Below are 23,875 nucleotides of genomic sequence, written 5' to 3'. Positions count from 1 at the left end.
ACACTGAGATAAAGGCTTTTCTCATTATATTAACCATTTTGGCGATAACCACAGTGAATATTCATTTATTGTAAGAGGCTAAAATGTGGCGTTTATAGTCATCACGACATCTTGGCTGCAGATTCATATATCTGATCACTTGAAAAAAAAAAAAAAAAAACTGTCAAACCAGGCGAACCCTCCTCCCTCCTCCTCCTCCTCCTCCTCCAAATTTTCTGTCTTTGTAGTACCACTAGGCAACAGTAAGTGCATCACTGGGAACGTGGAAATGCGCAGGAGCCGCGCAGGGAAACCGAATGGAAAGAAGGATCTAAGCAGTCAAAAGAGCATTTGGTGAATCTCTACCGCTGAACCATGACAATCCAGTCGACATTTTTGTAAGAGACGGGGGGGAAAGGTGCCCGAAAAGAGCCTGGCAATCAGTGTCGATGCGCGCAGCCAAAAATGACGACAGTGGGACAGTGATTTTCTTCCTCCAGCTCGTCATTTTTTACAGTCATATGCTCGGATGCAATTCATCTCCTATGTATACAGATCACAAAGGAAGGACTGGAAACCGACTGATCCCCAACACAGCCGCAAGTGCGCACAGAGACGTTCATTCTGGAAACCGTTTCCAGCGAAAAATTACGCGGAGATATTGGTGTTTAATGGCGCACTGACGGATTTTGAACTTTCGCATGAAAACTTCCTCTGTGAGTACAGTTCTGAACAGGTCGATATAGCCCCAACCTCCACGGGCGATGAGTAATCCACGACGCAGCAACTGATAAACCTGTAAAAACCTGGACTGCGACTGGCGCGTTTGGATACCTTATCCTGTGCGTCGCTCATATGACTTCATATGGCTTCTATCTTCGGGGTTGGTAAACTACTCACACATTGTTGATATTTCATGGCTGTAGAGTGTAGCAACAGTCGCGTGTGGCGGAAGGGGACGATGCAAGACTAACTGGGGCGAAGACAACGCACTTTTATCGCCTTATTTCCAAAAAGGAGACGTTGCGCACGGGCATTAACGACTGCAGCAAGTACAACCCAGACTTTTTTTTTTTATTTCATTGAATCCTTTGTTATTTCTTTCGCTGCTGTCATCGTAGTATGTCTGCACTTCGAAAGAAATTTGGGGACGATTATCAGGTAGTGACCACCTCATCTAGCGGGTCTGGATTCAATCAACCTCCCCCGGAGAAAAAGAAGAAGAGGCAGAGGTTCGTGGACAAGAACGGGCGATGTAACGTCCAGCATGGGAACCTGGGTGGTGAAACCAGCAGATACCTCTCAGACTTATTCACGACACTAGTAGATTTGAAATGGCGCTGGAATCTATTTATTTTCATCCTCACCTACACAGTCGCTTGGCTCTTCATGGCCTCTATGTGGTGGTTCATCGCGTACATCAGAGGGGACCTCAACAAAGCTCATAATGACAAGTACACTCCATGTGTGGCCAATGTCTATAACTTTCCCTCAGCCTTTCTCTTCTTCATAGAGACCGAGGCCACTATAGGATATGGTTACAGATACATCACAGACAAATGCCCCGAGGGAATCATTCTCTTTCTTTTCCAGTCGATCCTCGGATCGATCGTCGATGCCTTTTTGATCGGGTGCATGTTCATCAAGATGTCTCAGCCAAAGAAAAGGGCTGAGACTTTGATGTTCAGTGAACATGCGGCGATTTCTATGCGAGATGGAAAACTAACTCTCATGTTCAGGGTCGGCAACCTGCGTAACAGCCATATGGTCTCTGCACAGATCCGCTGCAAATTGCTGAAAGTAAGTGATGCCACTTTTAGTTGGGATGCATCCTATATTTTGGGTCCATCCCAATGGTTTATCATGGCCCACTTCATGATGTTTTTTTTTTTTTTTTTTTTTTTTTTAGGAAACTGATACAGTAAGGCCTACACACTGACATTTAAGCCTACTCCTAACAGTGCACAAAGCTATGAGGCATTTAGTGGACAAAACTACATTCTCCTTTCCAAATGTCCATATAAAAATCCTCCACCTATCCTAAGCCATAGCACAGAGGTTTTTGTTTTTTGTTGTTTTACCACATTCAAATGACATATGGCCACATCAAAAATGCCCCTTGTCAGACCATTTTGTTTGTAATCTTATTTCAACTTGGTGTAAATGTGCTGCTGTCCCTTATTAGGAGAACATCTATGGATTTCCCTGCTGTCCACCTCCTGGCTTCACAAAAGTCTATAGTAAACCCATAGGAACCTTTATAGCAATGCTGTACAATGCAGTCGCATATCCAGCAGTTATCAGGTAATATATAGAAATACATTGATAGCATAGGAGATTAAATGTAGTTTCCCATAAAGTTTAAGGTAAGTATAAACTCACTAAGTTTGACCAAAGACATACTGCAACCACACCCATCTTAGTAACATGTTAAAACATTTTTTTCTTCTTCATATAAACATGTAAGCATTCTACTTGTTTCTAGTTTCAATGTCCTGACACAGCAGGTCAGTATAAGGCACATAAACCCAGTAGCACCAAGAACTGATTTGACTCGGTTGTCACAAAAAGGATTCTTTTTAAGATTCAGTGGAACATCAAATCACATGCTGAGATGGGTATTCTTCCACTGTAGATAACTCTTTGGACATAATGTAGGAAAATTATAGTCAGTTCTCTGCTAGACTCTAATGATTGGTTGCTCTGATTGCGCATAAAATGTGAAAAAATGTACACAATGACCCCTGAAAAAGCTGCTGATAAGTCTTGTCTTACCCCTTCCTTCCCCCCCACCAAACATTTCTGTCTCTGTCTCTTTCTGTACGCTTCCTCAGTCTCGCCAGACGCCCGAAGGCGAGTTTCTTCCGCTGGATCAGTTGGAGTTGGACGTGGGTTTCAGTACCGGGGCAGACCAGCTCTTTCTTGTCTCACCACTCACGATCTGCCATGTGATTGACACCAAAAGCCCCTTCTACGACCTCTCGCAGAGGTCCATGCAAACAGAGCAGTTTGAAATTGTGGTGATACTAGAAGGAATAGTAGAGACTACAGGTGAGTACCAACGAAATGTGCATTTTTATAGGGCCTGGTCTGGTAAAAGAGAGTTGGTAGCCTGTTTTACTGCATTTTGTGGCTGCAGGCCACATGTACAGTAGCTGATGTTGTATTTTCTTTTGAGGTGTTTGTCTTTTGTCTATTTTTGTAATAACTCTTATGAATAATAGTGAGAGCTTACATAGGTGTTAATAGCTGACATCTAAATGGACTCACTATTGAGCTCTTGATTGCATTTCATTGATTTTTATATCTCTGGCAACCATGGTTAGCATTCATACATCATAGATTATTGATTTTCTGTTGCAGGTATTCAGTGAAAGAATTTTTAATCTATGTATTAAAATGCTTTCTTGGTTTGGGGAAGTAGAGCCAAGCTACCTATGAGCACTGAACACAACTCTGTCAGGTCAGTGCTCGGCTGTATACATTTTCTTTTTCTCATTCGAGACAAATTCCATTCCTCTGACTTTGTGCCTGAACAGCACTTACCTCACGGCTGCTATTCTCAGAGGGGATAATAATTTGCTTTCTAAGGTCCCTTTAGAATTAGGGAATTCCATTTCCACAAGATGAGTAACGCCCTGAGTAAAATTCTCCACTGTGGTCATTTTAAATTCAACCATTTATTTGACACAGCTGATATAGTAGTGTGGGGAGTGCTCCTTCAGTGTTATAGAGTGAACAGAGGAGCAGTGGCAATATGCTGGTTCAGAGAAAACAGCATATGGAGATGTGACAGGGAGGCTTACAGGCTGACACCGTAGACAGCAATTAGGAAAGATATTCAGTTCCTGATAGATAGTTTTGATATCATATTTTTCTCTTTGCAGCTGAGATGTATCTGACATATGATTCTTCATTGCATGACATGCAGCAATTATGTCATGCCATTTTGATGAGACTTGACATATCCATAAGGAGGGCAAATGTTTAAGAAATGTAAATGTATCACAATATTTGATACTTGTACAGTCTGAACATAGTGTTAGATATGCGCCTCATTATGATATGGCCAGTGTTTGAACGCCCGATTTCTCTCAGTTACAGTTTCTTTCTTTTTCCTCTTTCTTTCAGCTGATTTTTTATTATTTCAGTTTCTAACCAGTAAACGTGGTTTAAAAAATATTTGAATTTGACAAGGTTTTTTACTATGAGAGTAATTGTAATGTGCAGTTAATTACCCTGAACTTGTCTGTTGTGGTGTGCAGGTTGCTTTGTTTTTAAAGCCTTAATATAGTCAGTGTAGTGATGAGATTTAATAGTCATGGACATATTGGCAGATATTTATAGTCTAACAGTGACTGTCACAGAAGTATGTGTCATCAAATTGTTCTCATTTAGAACAGTCACCATCTCAGTCTTAATTAAACCAATTTGGCTTCATTCTTGTTATTGTTATTGGTATTGTTATGCTCACGTTTGCACTTTACAGACATTTCTGCATTGAGGCGCAATTGTGGTTATGTGAAGTTGCTGGAGAGGCTGATGTAGAAACAATCTATGGTTAAAAATTGATGTACAGTGAAAGTCTAAATCCTCAGACGCTTTCATTTCTGGCCAATGTAACTCTGTTTCCATGGCAACCTCTCCTTGAGTATTCAAGATTGCAGCACTGCACCTAAACTTAGGTTTTTTTATTCCTATGGTATAGGAATCATGACACTATTTCAGTAATAAATCAGGCAAACATGCGATGCCGAACATGAAATGAAATTGCTTTGTTGATAACATTGCCCGGTACTAAGGAGGATCTCCTCTGAAATATGAAAAGCCCACACAGAGTTGTTACTGTACCATGAAGTGCTTGCCAGAACAGGTGATACAGCAGAGGAAGAATAAAATGAAATATTTATGAGACTCAGTGTTTACTAGTGAAGAAGCTGCCCAACTCCCCAGATCTGTGTTTTTTTTCTTTTTTGTTATGTGTGGAAAAATCACTGTCTGGAGCACAAGTTAAAATACTCTTCTCTGCTAGGTTAAAGCTTCACAATTACTGGTTCTTTGGACTACTAGATAATCATAGACACAACAGTATACCCTTTTGACATAGTAACTTTTTGTTCCCCTACATCACACAAAAATATTTTGGACTGAGGTTCTCTTTAAACACAAGAGAAAATCGGAGCACGTAGGGGCCCAGAATTGTTCCATTTTGCTGTAACCCCTGACAACCTCTACATTGTATAAAAAGGCGTGAGCTATTCCTCATTCCTTTTGAATAGGAGCCCAAGGTGTTTTTGATCACCACCTCAGTATGATCTACCTTCCAAATGTGACATGTAGGATGTCTGGTAGCAGCATATTTTCTTCTGGAGCAATGCCAGTTGTGGCTTTGTGGTATTGAGTTGGTTTTCTAACACGGCTGCGGGACGATGTTGCGCTGCTGAGGATGAATCAGCTTTATATCACGCTGCAATTAATGTACTGTACATTCTGTCTGACTGCTTGCCCTGAAAAACAACACGAAACCTGTAGTAACGGTTTTTGGATGAGTTAACAGCACTAACAGGGATAATGTCTGACACAGTAACAATCAATACACACAACACAAATCACACTCTCCTACTAGTGTCTTCACAGAGACTATTGTGTCAGTGGCTACAGAGCAAACATACATGTCAGGCTCTGTGTGTGAGCGCTTCATCTGTTACTTTATTGATGTGAAATCTCCTCATAATAACACCAAGCTCAGTTACTTCAGCATTATTACACTGCATGACAGGTGCTTGGATAACAAAAGAGGAATTTAATACTGCGAAAGTGAATAAGAAGTTGTGGCTCCGGCCCAGCTGATATCGGCCTGTGTGTGTAGTGCTAATTCCAATAAATAATAAATACACCTCATCCAATGAATTCAAATGTGCACATAAATGTGTACCTATTAGATTTTACAGATGACAATAAGCTTATTAGTTCTCAGACTCTGCAGAGCAGCAACATCTGCTCAGTTGTGTTGTACTGGAGTCTGCTGGACAAACTGATCTCAGTTACTGTTACTGATACTGATGATATATTGTATGCATCTTGGAGCAACCCCACCACCTAGACACTACATTTATATAGTAGGGATGCAGCTAAGGATTATTTAAATTATTGATGAGTGTGCAGATTATATTCTTGATTAATAATTTAATGCACAAAATGATTTAAAACATTGTGGGAAACAAATGCCCATAACAGTTTCTTAGAGCCCATGATGACGTCTTCAGATTGCTAATTTTGTCGAATCGTTAAACAGCTTAAGATATTCAGCATGCAGCATAAAACCCAGAAGATGAAGTGAATATTTTACATTTTTGCTTAAAAAATTACTGATTCGATAGTATGATACAAGTAATATATTGAGAAAATGTTGCATCTGCCAATATTGACACTGAACATATGTGCAAAATGTTAACTGACAACTTATCTGATTTGATTACTCTGCAGTATCTGATCATGTAGTGGCAACTGACGCCTGATGAAACATCTCTCTGGTTATGTTTAGGCACTCAGAGCACTCACTTGTCCTGCCTGTTGAGGCACTGGATCAGGCTTTAGTTGGCTGATGTACCTTCCACAAAAGTGCTTGGTTAAGGTAAAGGAAAGGTTGTGGTCTTGCTTTAATGCAGAACAAGTGACTTGAAGCGCAAGACATTATCTGTTTACTTCATTAACATGTAACCAAAAACTACAGTCTGTTCCTAACTGCAACCAAAGTGCCTCTGTTGCCTGAAGACCTAACAGCATACAAGACACAGAGTGTGAACCCTGGTGTGAATGACTGTGAATCCTGTGCTTTGTATGCCCACCATCCACCTTGACCACCTCCCTGTCTCCTAGAAATTATGTTAATATGTTACTGAATTGGTTTTCCAATTATGTTGTGGTGACAAATGTTCACCTGGGGCTTTACTTGGGGTTTGCATATTCTCCCTGTACTCTCCAGGTACTCCAGCTTCCTCCTGCAGCCTCAATCACCCTATATGTGAGCCCTCCGACTAGACTGGTGATCTGTCTAGGGTGTATGCCCAGTGTCAGCTGGGATTGGCTCCAGCCCCCCCCCCTTAATGATAAGTGGTATAGATAATGAATGGATTTACATACTGCACAGGAGCTGTTGGAAGGTTTTCAGGTTGGATGGTGAGTGTACAAAGCCCAGGATCTCCAGGGGCTGGGGTGCACATCCTGAGTCCCATCTGTGGTTTGGTTTTGGCAGCAAACACACTTTGGTTAAAATTAGGGAAGGTTGTGTGTTTTAGTTAAATGTTAATAAGCTCGTCATGTCTCGAGCCACTGCAGACTTTTTCTTCAATAAACCCGGACCATAATCTCACCCTAACCTCAAACAAATGCTGCCTGTGCCTGAACATAAACATAACCATCATTCTAATTAGTCCAAACAGTTTTGTGAAATCATGTGATTTCCAGTGTAGCTGCATCCACCTCCAACCTGATTTGGGGCTGAATCAGAGTAACAGCTACAGTATGTCTGCAGGACCTTTAATTTACTGTGCAGCTTTACTACCAGTTCTTCTAAATATTAAGAAGGCAGTGTTTATCGTGCATGTGTGGAAAAATAATACAAAAGCAAATTGTGATATAATGACATATTAATGGCACTGCAGGGTCATTTTCGCTGTTCCACTACCGAGGTGATGATGACCTGACTTTGACTCATCAGCTGACTCAGAGCTACTACATGCAGTCTTAAAATACATCTGAAGTTTAGATAAGTGTCCCATTAACACCAGTAATGCTGTTCCACACTACAAAGGCTTAAATCTCAAGCCAGAGGCAATCTGTTCATTAGTGGAGCTGATTCTTGAGAACCCAAAATAAACTGTAGCTGCCAGTAACAGACGTTTAGGTTCATCCAACCATGAAACTAATCAGGGTATTGCAACTAAATTCATCTCGTGATTTTCTGTGTTTGAATTTACACAGGATGCAGTTACACTCCTGTGTGAATGCTGCAGCATTTGCGTAGTTTAAGACCGTGCAGTTTTCACATCAGAGACATAATAACTGACAAAGATAAACAAGCTGATGATTTATTTCAAGGGGGACTCATTTTCATTACGGAACAGAAAGAAGTCTGTCAGCACATTAGTCAACCCTGAAATTTTGTAGAATGTTTTAGGTCTAACATGGTGGCAAAATACAGTGTTAAGATCTCCACAAGCCAAGCAAAGTGCTTTTAAATTCACTCATCAGCTATGAAAAGCAGTGATTCATGAGCATAAACTGTATCATCAGCATAAACCTTTTTTCTTTTCAGATTTATGTGACTTTCATGCAAATGAGTGCGATCATTACACTTTCCATGAAATTCATAAAATGGTTCAAATAAGTCATATTTATGTGTTTTTTTTCCCCAAAGTTGCCAAGGGTTTTAGGATTTATAGTCATAAAGTTTACTCCATTATGAACGCTGCCATCCTAGTATTCATTTAGATGCTTATATTTGTTTGCTTGCTCAGTGAGTTTAGGTCAGCCTTAATTTCGTTCTTCTGGTGACACAGCAAATTTTTACAGCAGGAAAACACACTCTGCTTAGTGAACTAACTAATAGTCTCGATGTTGGTAAATAATCTACAAAATGTGTGTTTCACATGAAGCGCTGCATCTCACTGATTCGGTTGTGAGGCAAATTAAAAATCTAACCCTTCCTTTCCTCGATAAAGTTGATTTTGATTGTTTTCAAAGATTTCTGTCAGCCCCCTCTTTTTCATACTGCTACAAGGTTTTCCTCTGATTCACTGTTATAGAATAAAAAATAGAATATCCCAGTTATCTGCTCATTTCAAAATGAGTGTGGGTGGCAGGGGCTGGTTGCATATAGACTGGATCAACTGGTAATGTTTATTCATGTGTTTTTGTGTGCATAAATGCAGTATGTGACTGGAGCGAAGAGCTTTGTATAATGAATCGCCTACCTATATGCTCAATATTTGAGACTGGTCTTAATGAGTCTGTGTTTAGGAACAAAAATAAGCCAAAAAATATTACGATTTGAATTTATATATACACTTGGATCTTTGAGATTTATGATCAAATGATCAATTCTAAATAAAAAGGCACTAAAGAGACTCTCACTGCTCAGTTTAGGTAAGTAAAAACATAATTACCCAAGGAGTGTATTGGAAAAATAATTTTGTTATATAATACTATTATCATGGTCATCATCATTTATTGGAGTTATTGTTGTGCAATAAATACACATGTAACATATATTTAGAAAATGAAATTGAGAGTAATAATGGCTTTGATGCAGACTCTGTCTGGTAGTAAAGCCAGCCAGCATAATTAATTGGAAACATCTATTGCCACTGATTAGCAGAGCAGCCAATGTCATGGCCAGATCTGTGTTTTATCATCAGCAGCAGTAATTGAAATGAAAATGGAGAGCTTTCTGTTGCACTGGAGGCCTAATAGTTTCAATCATATGAGTAAGAGGCCGTAGCCCCGGAGGTCTGGGGTCGCCTGATGTCAGGAGCTTCAGAGCTTAGGTAAACACCGGCGTGAGTGAACCGCGGATATGAGCCTATACTGTGACAGACTGTGCTGTTCTCTGGTGAAACATATCATAATTCATTCTGAGTCATTACACTGAAAGCGTGAGCGAGTCCTCTCCTCCTGGTGTCGGGCTCCCTGCCACAATCCTGCGGGTCAAAGGGTTAAAGTGGGTTCAGTGGGGAAGTTAGCGCCGCAGATGCAGGTGAGAGCGTGAGATTCCAATTAAATCTAATGTGCTCACGGTGAGACCTCAGGAGAGAAGTGTCTGTCCCTGCTGAGCTCCACCTTTGTAGCTGAGGTGATAAATCACATGGTGGATATCTCACAGTTCTCTTGTTAAAATTTATTTAATGCCTTTGATTCATTAGGCTTTATTAACAATACATTTACCAGCTACCTGCTTTTATAATATTTCAGCACAACAGTCTTGATAATATTTACCATATCTTGAAAAATGTATTATGTTCATCAAAATTCTTCTTGAATTCAAACTAACTAACTAATACAAGGTCTATTCTGATGTACACATTTTGGGTAGTTGTAGTTTACACTTCATTTCAACTCCAATTCATTTCACTGGTGAATATAGCACTTTTTTATTAAACTAGTGTGACAGCTTAAGTTACTAGTTCCTTTGCAGATGAAGATTTTACATACAAACCATAACTGTTATAAAACATAATGCATTGCATTGTTACATTTTGTATTTAAACCTAAATTTTTGAATGCAGGGCCTTTACTTGAAATGGTATATTTTCATGTTCATCATGTTGTTGCTACTTTTATTGAGTAATATTTTTTAAAAATATATAAATTATTTAATTGAGTTAATTAGATATATAAAAGTAAAAGCAGAATGAGTGGATTAGATTTGAAATAATTTCAGGAGCTTGATGAAAAAATCAATCAAAAAATCCAATAGAATCTACAGTATTACAATTGTACTGCAATAAATAGTAACTTTGTGACTCATGGTGTTCTATTTTGAGACAGACTGTCCAAGCTTTGGTTTCTTTGAATCTAATTGTGTACTGGATTGTAGCAGATTGTTTTCTGCCCATACTGATTATAGGGGTTATAGTTACAATATCATTAATTTCATTACAGTGTTAAGAAAAATCACAGCTTCAAACACCAAAGAGAAAAGTCAACACCCCACACAGTCTAAAAATGAACTGGAGTTTAGAAGCTTCACAAAGCTTTGTTGCAAGTCTCTTGGATTTGATTACTTTACATTAGGGGTGTTCAATATACTGTATTTTGTCCACTCTCTATTTATTGGCAACTACTGTACAATGACTCATTTTGCTTTGCACAAAGGCAGCCAGATTTAGCTTGTATGTTGTATTAAATAGCACTGAAATTAGCATTACTCATTTTACATAAACAAACAAAGGTATTCTAGGAACACATCTGTGAGATTTACTTCCTATGTCTTCTGTACATACAATAATTGCACTGGGGATGAACTCCACATAATGGGCATTGCGGCGAACCAGCTATGACACCCTGGATTCATTATCTCTTTTTAGATGAACTGTTCTGGCTTCCCAAGGGGGGGAGCACAGTAATTGTGTCTTTAGGGATTTGTCAAGTCCCTGTTGGATGGCAATAAATCACTGGTAGACAAGGTGTGGTGGCGGACCTGGGATGAACTTGCTCTGTGACGAAAGCAGGCAGAAATACGTTCAGCAACAAAGCCTTGGTCTCATCATCACGCTACGCGGAGTGAGGAATAACTGACTCTCCGTTGTTTTTTTCTCAGAAGACGTGCATGCTGTGTCTTCGTGAGGAGGACACTTTTCTGGGGATTAACAACACAAACTGGAGACATCAACATTAACCCCTGTCCAGATAGATGGGGCAAAGTGTTAGCCACAATTGAGGTAATATCGCGGCTCTGCTTGCTTGAGGTTATAGTTGTGAGGAGGATTGTGGTGCACTTGCAGTGTTGGTCAGTGGTAGCATTGATTGGTGGAGCTGTGACCGTCCCCGAAGAGCAGGTAAATCAATCCTGCAGCCCAAACACAGAGCCACACGAACATGATGTTCTCAAAGCTTGTCTTTAAGCAAGACCCTCCACTGGGACGTCTCCTTCTATTTTTGTCACTCAGACATGCTTCAGTTTACTGGAATAATCTGCTCTCTGGCTCGAGTGACAAACTTGAAAACACAAAGGAGACTATCTTAACAGTGATTTACTCCTTTTTAGTATCATCAAGTCTGAGATGTCTTAAGGCTTAAAGATCCCTCTTTTGTCCCCCCCCCCCCCCCCAAATCAGCTCCTCTTCATGACTTAAGTAGACTTAATAGATAAAATCAATATGAGATTACAGCTTTCACTCATTCAGTCTGTTTTACAGAGAGAAAATGGTTTTCCGATCATTCCTGCACTTAATGTATAATAAAGAGAAAATCATTCATAGCCCCAGCTGCTGTGAGCATATCCCCAGTGTGATCTGTCCTTTGGCCTAAAGGAAATCCATCGATTGCCGTTTTGCTCAACTGGTTCCCTTTACAGCAGTATTCAGCATCGCCTTCACTTGATAATGTGTGCTCTCCTGGCTGCGTTAATGGCCTACAGCCATATGTTCCTCTAGCCTGCCTGACACCCCACCTTGTGTGGAGATGGTTGGCAGCCTCTGCTCCTATTCCCTTCCCTTCCTTCCCTTTCCAGCAGCCTCCACACTCAAGCACTTGCCTCAGTATCCAGGCTCTCCCCTCCCCCACAGCAGTGCACTTCCCCTGCCTTTTCCCTCCATCAGCTTCCTCCTTGTTCTTATTGCTCAGCCGGTACTGTATGGGTGGAATAAAACCTCAGAGCTGCAAACAGCTAGAAGCCACCTTCACTAATGGATCACACACACCAAAACAGTATTTAACTGAGGGAGGGGACTTATTTCTATCTTTGAAAAGTCAGACTGTGAAAAACAGGTCACTGAGGGCTTCTGGATTTTTCTACACTTTACCACCTCTATGGTGGTCACCATAGAAACAGATAATCAGACAGGAGTTGTGGCCACAATACCAGTATCTGTATCACAATTAGACTTTTTTTTCTATTATAGGCACAATTTGTTCTATCCTTTGTAATATTTTATTGCAAACAAGAAAGTCATGAATATCCAAACTACTCAGTCCCTCAGACTTGTAAATAGAACCTTCCTCTCTTCAGTGAGCTTAGACTCACAGCTCAATATCCTTATGTTCTCCTCTTCTCAACTTTCCATTACCTTATTCAGCACAGCAGCTTAAAATGTTGCAGACAAAGAGGAAGTCTGCAAACAGGGTAACTGTCAAATCAGTTGTTGCCCCTCACAATCCAGCTGTGTAGCAAAAACATTTTGTGGATAGCCTTGGCCACAGCGAATGCCCGACAATGGGAGCAGTGCTTGGATAAAAGGGTGAATCTTGGATGGTGTTGCGTGGTGGCGCTCTGTGTGTGCTACGTCCAGATTCTCATGCTTGTTTTTGCTAGCATTGTTCTCATACATAACACTTGAGCTGTTTCCACAGCCGTGATAGACCGTCAGGAGACTTTGCTGACAGCACTGCACTGGTGAGTGAGTTTGTGTGTGTGTGTGTGTGTGTGTGTGTGTGGGTGGGTGAGTGTGTGTGACCATTTGAGTGACTGAGTGAAAGGGAAAGCCAGACAGAGAGAGAGAGAGAGAGGGATAGGAAGGTTATTTGTGATTTTGTAACTAAATAGGAGGTAGCGAAGAACTCTTTGACGCCCACCTTCCTTTTTCTGTGACATGCATTGTGAGAGTTCATCTAGAGAAGTCATTTGAATAAACCTTCATTTTCACATAGCCGTCAATTTTGAGTGTCATTTGCTTGGTGCCTGTGGGTTGTTGAATCATATAATAGCACTGATTTATTTTATTCAAAAATCTAGATTGAGGTTCTGCCTAGATGATTTGACAGAGCTGCAATAAACAGATCTTTGCTCTCAGGTCTGCCCCCTGACTTTACCCTGTCCTCACTGTGTCAAGTGTAGATCTGTAAGCTGAGAATATGACTGAGCCAGGCCCCAAACGGATATGATCCTCCGGCTTCTACAACCTGGATAAGCTTCTTTTAGGCGACCGAGTCTGTGAATACCACTTAGGTTTTTTTCAGCTACTATCGCGAAACACTGGCAGGCTGCCTTCGAGTTTACAGTGCTTTTCTATTCCAGCCACCAAAGAACCCATTTTATCTTCGCTGTCACTCTGGCTGACTCTGCGCCTGCTTCACTTTGTGAGACCAGAGAAGCAGCCAGCTCTGTGTTATCAAGGAAAAGTGCATTTATTTAGAGTCTCAAGCTGAGATGGCTTTTGGGCATCTAAATCTCAAAGTTTGTTCTTGACACAACTTCCTGCCTTTTTGCTTTTTGTTTTTTGTTTTTTCTCGCCAGTTCGTAATGGAATCAGTTGGGAGTCTTTGAAATACTGCATATACTGTAAAGTTCAGATAGAGCACCTGTAATCTCTGCATGTCAGTGCTATATAGTCACTAACTCAGTTTTAAAATTCCATCTGGATCATTCCTGGAAATTTCACTTAAAAACATGATTGTTGCTCAAATGGCAGAACAGTCTAATTCAAACACACACATGGAGGCAGAAAATCTTTTTTCTCTGATTTCTTATGTTCTTTACCTTTAATGAAATGCATTTTTTTTTACATCCCCTTCTGAATTTGTGGATTCAGCAGAGGATTACTCTAATGCCATTCCTGCTGTCACATGCTGTAGATATTGCATATGAGAGCAGTACACTGCCTGGTGAACTTCAGTGATGAAGGACTTCAGAGGGGATTTCACACTTTTGCAGGATTAAGATATATACTGTCCAGTCAGAAAATATCATATATCCCTCAGTCTATATACTGCAGACATAGTTTAATTAAAAATTTGATGGAAGAGCTCTTACAAGTTGATATGTGTTATTTGCTGTATGTATTGAATCATATTTTGCCTGTATGCTGCATTTATTTATGTTTTTCGTCGATAATTTGTTGTATAATATTCTTCTCTCTCTATTTGGAAAAAACTTCAAAACTACGCTGTGCAACAAATCAATCATAATTTGATTATAACTGTTGCTTTCACTGTCTCATTTCATTCATTTGCATGCAATCAAAAACAAAGATGGTAAAAAATGAAATATAGATGTTCAGGGTAAATGAGAAACCCTAATCCTTCAGCTGATCTGAAACCATGAAAATTCCCAAAATATGAGAGATGCAGATCTCTTTTACAGTAAAATGAAAAGTCAGACCTTCATCAGTCACAGCTGGATCATTTACACATAAATATGTTGCTTAACTTATGTGTTATAGTAATGCATCATTAAGAAGTTTTATGTTTGGTACTTAGGTACATTTTACTGTTCTTGTTTCCATTACTTTAAACTGTGTTAATAGATTGTTGAGGGCAAAGGAACAAGGTGTAAACACAACATTTACATATCACCTTATAAAGTTGATATGGCGAGCATATTAGCAAACAGTTGGCTAATTATATCACCAGCAGACACAGAGCAACATTAGCATTCATTCAAAATCATGTTTCTGGCCACCTGGCAAATATAAGTCCACTGTTCGATCTCATTTTAGTTCTGTTTTGCTGTAAAGGTGAAAAAGAGGGGAAATGTTTGATTTTTTTAGCTGCCAAATGCTGCACTTTGTTCTTCAGCTAGCTGTAGACTTTGTCTCTCTGGTGTTTGGTACTGAGCAGATAGCTTACAGTTGGTTCATCAGCAATAGTTTTTTCAAAAAAACAAAACAAACATAAAACAGTTGCCTGCCGCATCTGAAAGCAATGCTGATATGAGTTGGTGAGGGTCAACCAAAAATGATTTGTCACGACTATCAGTTATTGTGTTTGTCATAACAAGCAACCACTTTCACATTACACACAGTCATTTTATACATTTTTGACAGAAAATTATTGATTTGTGCAGCTTTTTCCTGTAATGTTACCACATAACTAACATAAGAGACAATCCATCCATCCATCCATTATCTATACCACTTATCCGTTAAGGGTCGTGGGAGGGCTGGAGCCTATCCCAGTTGTCATTGGGCGAGAGGCGGGGTACACCCTGTACAGCCAGTCAATCGCAGGGCCAACCATAAGAAACAATGTGGTAGTTTAATAATTTGCAAAATCATCATCTGTACAAAGATTTCCTTTGTTATACAACTGGTCAAAAATATAAGATACGGTTAGTCAGTGTAAAACACACTATGGTGCATTTACTTTATCACAAAATTATGTAATATTAAATCAACCAGAACACTGTTGGTTCTTCCAACTGAGATTCTGTAACAAGGGTGTCACTAAATCTCTCGTTGTATGGCACTTTATCGTGAAGGGCCACTCCATCGTGGATTTTTGTATTGGTATTGGCTTATACTGAGTCACAGAAGGAAGCAGATAACCATTTGCTGAAATTAGAAGTGTAATGGATCCACAGAGTAACAAATTTCTCTCCTAATGGGCTGAATGAGAAATTGTTCCTTCACTGATTCCAGTGATGTTTTTCCCTCCTGGTTTCTTCTGTTCCCCTCTTTCCCCTAATAGGGCTGGTGTGCTCAAAGTCTATTTTTTATTCTTCATGAGTTAAAAAACTGAATGAATCCACTCATGTGTTGATTTGTTTTTGTGATGCTTTTGGTTTGGTCTGCAACAAAAATTCACAAAAACTTTAATCTGACAATTACTTTAAACCAATAAATTTTTTGGTCTATAAAATACCAAAAAAATGAACCTTACAGAATTTCAGAGCACAAGTGATGTAATCAAATTGCTTTTTCTCTGGCAAACAGTCCAAAACCACAAAATGTTTTTACCTCCATATATGAAAAAGAAAGCAGCACATCTCAGCAATTTAAATGATTGACTATTGGGATGAATTGAAAACCCAGGATTTCCAAATGTGGGGATTTTTTTCTAGGTAAACTGAAAGAATGCCTAATGCCTAATTAAGGGACTTTGAAAATAGATACCCTAAATGCTGACCTTTTCCAGGTCTCAGGCCATGTGTATTCCTGTGTTAACTGGCTGTTAAATGGGAGATATTTAGATATTGTGCAGCCAGATTTGGAGCATCCTTGTGTTCAAGTCCTTAAGGAACCAAATGAAACCACTGTACAATTCTGCAACCTTTGTCACACATCACACCTTGTGTTTCTCTATCAAATAAAGGCAAAAAAAACAAAAACATCAGCTTAAAAAAAAGATTTGGTCAGGTGTACCTGGCAAGTGTATACAAAAATAATCAGAAATTGTGAGTGAGCTTGCACTTCCTGATATATGTTAACTGATGTTATAAACACCTTAACTGGCTGTGACAACAGGGCACACCCCTCATCAGAGTTGTTTCTCTCTCACTGGTGTGATGCTCTACAGTTGCATCCCAGCAACAGAGCAGCAGAGAAAGGACAGGATTATTATGGGTTTGTTTGTTTTTTTTTCCCCTGCCGCATGTGTGTTTATGACACAGTGCTCATATGATCCAGCATGCAGGTGCTACAAAGATGACACAGATATAAAACACAGCAATATACTGTAAGAGTGATGGATGAAATTTGCTCTGTGCTTTATTAAAGATGACATTTGCAATATGAACGCTGGCCTTCACTGATGAGAAGTCACCAAAATATATGATTTAGCCACTCCACCACAACAAAGGCACTTTGAGATGAGATTTTGTCTGGATGGATGATTTGACCCTCAACGGCTCAATGGAAAATCCATTTTGGACAGTTGAGGCGCTTTTTTTTTTTTTTTTTTTTTTTTGTTGCTGTCGTGATCTAAGAGAGAGACTTTTGTTTTGTGTTGTTACTGTTACTTTTGCCCAAACTCAGCAGTGAAAAGGTTTATGGCTGTTGCATGCGCACATTCCTACAGTTTTGTTTCCATAGAAACACTGAGTCTCAGGCAGGCGTGTATTTTAGAGTTACATAAGGCTTTGCCAGTAATACGATACACACTCCGATATGAGTATTCTCATTTGACTCGATTCCTATTTTAAGGACTAACACACAGCAACTGTAGAAAATATAAAAATCAGGGTTTTTTTTTTCAGATTGGTGCTATTTTTGGCTCTTAAACTGTTCTCTGTTATGCGATCCTGAGTCGAACATATTCCTCTACATAATATGTCACTTTCCATCTCGAAATGAACTGTGTTGTGGGCTCACTGAAATTCGAGGAGCACAGTTCATTAGCATTGCTCTGTCTGTTATACTGTGTGCCATATGAATGTGGGTGGTGCAGAACAGCTGGTCTTAAGCAACACCATTGTATGTACATGATGCAACCATGTCTATAATTATGCAATGGCTCAGGCATCAATCCTTGAATAATGTATGGAAATTAAATGTATATTAATGACTATGATTAAGTCTAGTGCCATTGTTAGTTTTTTAAGGACTGTGCAGTTGATTAGACCATCCACATCAGAGAGATTTCCTCTGGGGAGGAGGAACAGGTTGAACAGGGATTCAGCCCTAGGCCTGCAGGGTTCATGGGTTTCTAGAGACAGAGGTCTTACAGTAATGCCTACACCATCTGCACGAACAATAGAGCATTATTAATAGATGTAAGATGAAGCTATTTGGATCTTGTGTATTACTGTAGCAACCTTTAGCCTCAGGCACAATTTCACTTCATTTGTTCAAACCTGTTTCCCTCTCATGAACCAGTAATGTTGCTATTGATGTTTTAGTCCTGTATACACAGTATGGATGTCCTGTTAGCACTGCAGCATTGACTGTACTATTCAATAAAGCTGTTATGAAATCTAAACAGGGAGCATTCTACAGCACAGTTTTCTCAGAATCCTTATATACAGCATAAACCCTGTTGACGATCAAATGGTGACTATGTTTTGGCTGGAGGTAGCTTAACATGCTCACAATACAATAAGATTTCCATTCATACTTAACTCTCAATCACTAAAGTTCTCATTAGTTTTGCCCGCTTTATTCACTGCTGCACACTTCCATGCGCCTAAAGGCTCTGGGACTCTGAAGCCATAGTGCAGAAGTAATACTTTGAATACCCCAAACGCACTTGATGTTCAGTCTCTTGCACATCTGCGATTGTGTACAGAGCTGTTATCAGTGAATTATTTTATGACCTTGGGAATCGGGCAGAATCACAGATGCCTCTATAGTTCTGACGATGACATCCTCGCAATCAGCAGCCGTGTCTCACTGTGAATGAGCGCTTTGCCTTAGTTTGGACCCAACTCTCGCTGCCAGAACAATATTAAGCTGGTAATTAAAACATCTGATAATAACTTACTGCAGTTGCTGATTTCCTAATGGATTTCAACAAGCCCTAACATGAGTACCCCCCAGTCATTCCTCAATGCTAAAAGGAAAGCTTTTTGGATTGATATAGTCAATTTCGTGTTTTGTCTTAGATGTAAACCTAATTATAGATTTCCTATGCTCACTTTCAGTAAGAAATTAAAGTTGTTTTTTCAGCAGAATGTTAACTATGCTAAGATGGATAGGGCTTTGCTGTAAGCAGTGTAGAACGATATAATGCACAGGCAGTTATGACAGCAGCTGCTGAATAATGATGATGAGTAATCACTAATAAGCATCCAATAACTTTGCATAAAAAAAATGTTGATCATTAATTCAAACATCATGATTTTGCTAATTGCATTAATTTGTTTCTGAGGGGAGTTTTTAAGCAAGGATTTAATTCAGAGTCCCCTGTGAGAGAAAACATGATTCCTAGTGTATCATAATCTGCTATCTGGTGCCAAATCTGCAGAGCATAGTTACAAGTACACACACGAACCCAGAACATGCTCAACAGGATTTTTTACATTTAATTTGTAATCTCCTAATAACAGAATTTATCGCTTTTAAGTCACACTGCCTTTTCTGAAGCTGAACAATGTAATGACACTGAGACTTAATGTACTTTTTGTGTTTTAGATTAAATTAGATTTCTTGTATAAGAGGTATGATGAGCAATTACTAATAAACATCCTATAACTACCATGAAAAATGAATTTTGGTGTGAGCTAGACCTCCTGAAGTATTTGCCTTCAGGTGTTCCCTGTCTGGGTTGGCCTCTCCAACAGTCTGATTTTCTTAATCCTTTACCTGTTGAGGCTATTAAAAAAGCTAGTACGTGTGGACTGAATTGTTAATTATCCTACGGACTTAATGTTGGCATCACTTTTTTTTTTTTACTAACTAAAACAAGTATTCTTTCTCATGTACATTTATTCTTTTCCTTCAATAAATGCGTAGGATTTTATGGGTTGTTAACTATATTTTGCATGTAGCCACCTGTTCATGCATGTGACCTCAGGTGAACAAAACAGAGAAACTAAATAGCATAACATTTTTATTGATGTCAGATTTATTCTGTGAATACCTGGCAAATTCACTGGCACTTTGGTGTAGGCTCCTACAGTAATTTCAGAATGAACTGGGCCTTTTATGATTAAATAATCCGCCATTCCTATAAAAAAAAAAAACCCAAATAACTCAGCTATACTTTTAATTATTTTTCAAGTCATGCTGGAAATTGCTCGTCACATTTAAAAACTAAAAATCAATTAAGTGTTTTATTTAGGCAGCTGGCTCTGTAATATAGTAAATACTGTTTTGATTGCAATATTGTTTGCTTTGTGATGGGAAGAATCCCGGTGAATTGTTGATTCTTTCAGAATGGTGCCAAGCATATAATTAAATCAGGGCTCAGACTGGAGTCATGAAATGTTTCATTTTAAAACTTAAGGCTCTACTGTGTTGGCCTGACAGTGACACATAATTTGTCATAATTTGTGAAGCTTCAAAGTTGTCTTTGTGATTTTTTCCCCCTCTTTGACAGGGATGACCTGCCAAGCGAGGACGTCTTACACTGAGGATGAAGTTCTTTGGGGACACCGCTTCTTCCCAGTTATCTCCTTGGAGGAAGGCTTCTTTAAGGTGGACTACTCTCAGTTCCACGCCACATTCGAGGTGCCCACTCCTCCGTACAGCGTGAAGGAACAGGAGGAAGCTCTGCTCCTCTCTTCGCCCCTCATGGCTCCGTCCCTCTGCAACAGTGGGGAGAAGAACAGCTCCCTGGACTGCCTGGAGACCCTGGAGGACAATGACAGCACCACCAAGCTGCCCACCAAGCTCCAGAAGATCACAGGGCGGGACGGCCTGCCCAAGAAGCTACTAAGGATGAGCTCCACCACGTCAGAGATGACTTACAGCTTTGGAGACCTGCCCATGAAGCTGCAGCGAATCAGCTCTGTTCCCGGTGTCTCTGATGATAAGCAGGCTGGTAAGGCCTCCAAGATTAGCACAGAGCCCATCAGTAAGTCAGTGGCAGACTTACCTCCCAAGCTGCAGCGACTGGCTGGGGGTGGAGGGGGCAGGATGGACGGACACCTACCACCCAAACTCAGAAAGATGAATTCAGATCGCTTTACATAAAGCAGGCAACATGTTTTAACTCATGCCGCCCATCTTTTTTTCCCTACCTTTAAGTCCTTGTACTATTCCTAATTTATTAATGGACAATATTCTTATATTAAAAGAAATGTAGAATATGTGCACAAATACCTTATATAAAGTAGGGTGATGGAATTGAGCACATTTGTCCCTGGATGTAGGTGTACATGCTATGATGAAAGACCTCTTGACTTTTTTTCTTTCTTTCTTTCTTTCTATTTTTTTTTAGGACGATGTACAATTAGCACAATCTGGCATGTAAGAAACAGCGCATGTAGAACAGAATCTCAATAATTTCTGGCATGACATTTATTGATATATTATTTTACAAAAACAATTTCATTAGTGAATTTACTGACAGTGAAAAATTGCACAAAGCCATATGATTTACAACGTGGAAAACTTACATTACATGGTTCTAATTTGTGGTGGCGAAAGGCACATACATTTGTTTTGAGTTGACTGCTTTTGTTGTTTAATGTAAAATTGTGGCAATGTTATGTTGATTGCATGCTCCTCTTATTGACTTAGCTATACAAAGGTAATAGACAAAGATGTTTAGCCTTAACTATATTACCTTGTTTCCATTTTCATGTTTGTTCACAGCTGTATTTTTGGTATTTCATATATAGACTATTTTACCATGTACGATTTTATGAATTTATTAGTTGATCAAATACAGAATATGTTGCTAGATGATGCGTTTTACATTTGAAAATGCACTATCTGCATCATATGACCCGTCTGAACTGGGCACAACGCTACGCAATTTCACTTGCTTATTAAAGTAACACTTAAGTTGAAGGAGTCAATACTTGTACTTGATAAGCACAAAGCAATCATTATACAATACCCTATGATATTAGAGAGCATTTATGGGCATTCTGTCATAAATTAACTGCTTAGGGCAGTAGTTCAGTACTGTGCAATCACATTGTTTCATTACAAAATCAGTTTAATCTGCAGTAGGCCTGTGTGGTCATATGAGATACTCCATTAGAATTTCAACTTAGGTGTTACTGGTTAGATTTAGAGGTGGGCTTGTAAGGAAATCATAACCTTTGTCTTAAAGGCCCACATTCTCTCTCCTCTGTGATGAAAGCAATAATATTATAATGACTATAATCTTTATATAGCCACAGGGTCTACCACAGCCCTATATTCATTCTGTTTACTGAATCCATGCCATAAAATCCGGTTTTCTCTAAATGCATCATAGACATTGTATGATACCCAATCTCTTCAGGAATAAAGATCTAACATAACTGTTTAGCATCTTGCTACTTTGACCAGATGTAATGCATGCTTCCAGTTCAAATCAATAAATTGTTATGAATAAGCCTATTACAGGGGGTGGTCAAAATGATGGAAGACCAACAACACTCTTACCTCACTGTAAAGAGCTGGCCTGTGTGGCTGCACTTACCACCATATAGGTCTAATCATCACCCAAAGCTAATCGTATTCAAATCACTGTGGATATAACAGTTTTTACCGTTCACCTTAAGGGAATAGTGACGTGGAAAATATGATTATTTGCTTTCTTACTGCAAGTTAGATGAAAAGATCAATACCACTCTCACATCTGTACAGTTCATAGGAGGCTGGAGTCAGCAGCCCGTTAGCTTAGCTTAGTTTAGCATAAAGACTGGAAACAGAAATATCTTATATTTCTTTAAGTGGAAAACCAACACACCACTGCATCATACAGCCCCCTGATAAAATGACTAATTGTTATTACTATACCTTTTATACAGATCAAACAAATGACATTATATGTCTACATGACATGCTAAACTTTGAGCTTAGGAGTTGCTTGTAGTTTGTTTCCTTTGGACAGAACCTTGTTAGTTGTTTTCCAGCCTTTATGCTAAGCTATGCTAACTGATGGCTGACTTTAGCCATGCACTGTATATTTACCATACAGGCATGATAGTGGTATCATATTCTCATCTAACTCTCATTAAAGAAAGTGAATTAAATGTCAAACTATTCCTTTAATGCCAAAATGCATAATGATATTCTCTTGGAGCAACAATTCCTCTATATATCCAGCAATCCATACTGTAATGTATGCACTTACAAAGCAGAAACAGAAAGTCAAACATGACATACTGATACTGAACATGTGTTCTAATAGATAACTAGACCAAAACCCTGTCAAAAATCTCAGGAGCAAAGAGGCAGACGATTGTATCTTTTTAGAGTGAACAGTACAGTCTGCAGACCTTTTTCAAAAACACAAAAGATACAACATTCACAACGGATCGCTCATGCTATTTTTATACATTTATCTTGCCTTATTGACAACACATGCAGGGCTGCAAATTGATGTGATCCGTTTCTAATTCTGGACCAAAACTGTGCCAGATAAAGGATCCCACTTTGACACAGAGCCAATGTCACTGCAAGAAGTCTTTTCCTCTGGCGCTTTCATTGTTTTGATCATACCCTGTGTAATCACTGCTGCTGTTCATATTTCACAGTGCACTCTTTGTTGCTGTCAAATACACTGTGTAAATAATAACTGTATATCAAGAGATACCTTAAAGGACTTGTGGAGATAAACTCAGTCCCATGACTGTAGGTGTCACAGGCAGTTGGGTTGATTCTGAATGTCTCAAATAAACCCATGGGATGGATCAGAATATAAAAACTGCTGATGGCATTATCCTCTAACTCCTTGGAGATGGGGTGCAAATCCCTTCAGGCCACCTTAAAACAGCACTTGCTTTGCCAGAAAACAATTGCCCTTTATCACTGAGGAGATCTTTGCTCTAGGTGTCACCTTCATCTTCTTTTTTTCTCTTCCAGCTTTTGTCACAGGAGGAGTGAGGTCTCTCCAGCAGAGGCTTTAATGCCTCCTCACA

General features: G+C 39.4%; 1 protein-coding gene across 1 annotated transcript; it reads left to right on the top strand.

The window, feature by feature from the left end:
• The first annotated feature begins 231 nt into the window (after positions 1-231).
• kcnj3a (potassium inwardly rectifying channel subfamily J member 3a) lies at positions 232-23,661 on the top strand. The gene is made up of 3 exons (XM_018702477.2): positions 232-1,779; positions 2,814-3,030; positions 20,392-23,661. The coding sequence occupies exons 1-3, from the start codon at positions 1,102-1,104 to the stop codon at positions 20,985-20,987; spliced, it is 1,491 nt and encodes a 496-aa protein (XP_018557993.1). The 5' UTR covers positions 232-1,101; the 3' UTR covers positions 20,988-23,661.
• The last annotated feature ends 214 nt before the right edge of the window (positions 23,662-23,875 follow it).

The sequence above is a fragment of the Lates calcarifer genome, linkage group LG1 (genome assembly GCF_001640805.2).
Source record: "Lates calcarifer isolate ASB-BC8 linkage group LG1, TLL_Latcal_v3, whole genome shotgun sequence".
NCBI lineage: Eukaryota > Metazoa > Chordata > Actinopteri > Centropomidae > Lates > Lates calcarifer.
This window is presented reverse-complemented; position numbering and strand designations above follow the sequence as displayed.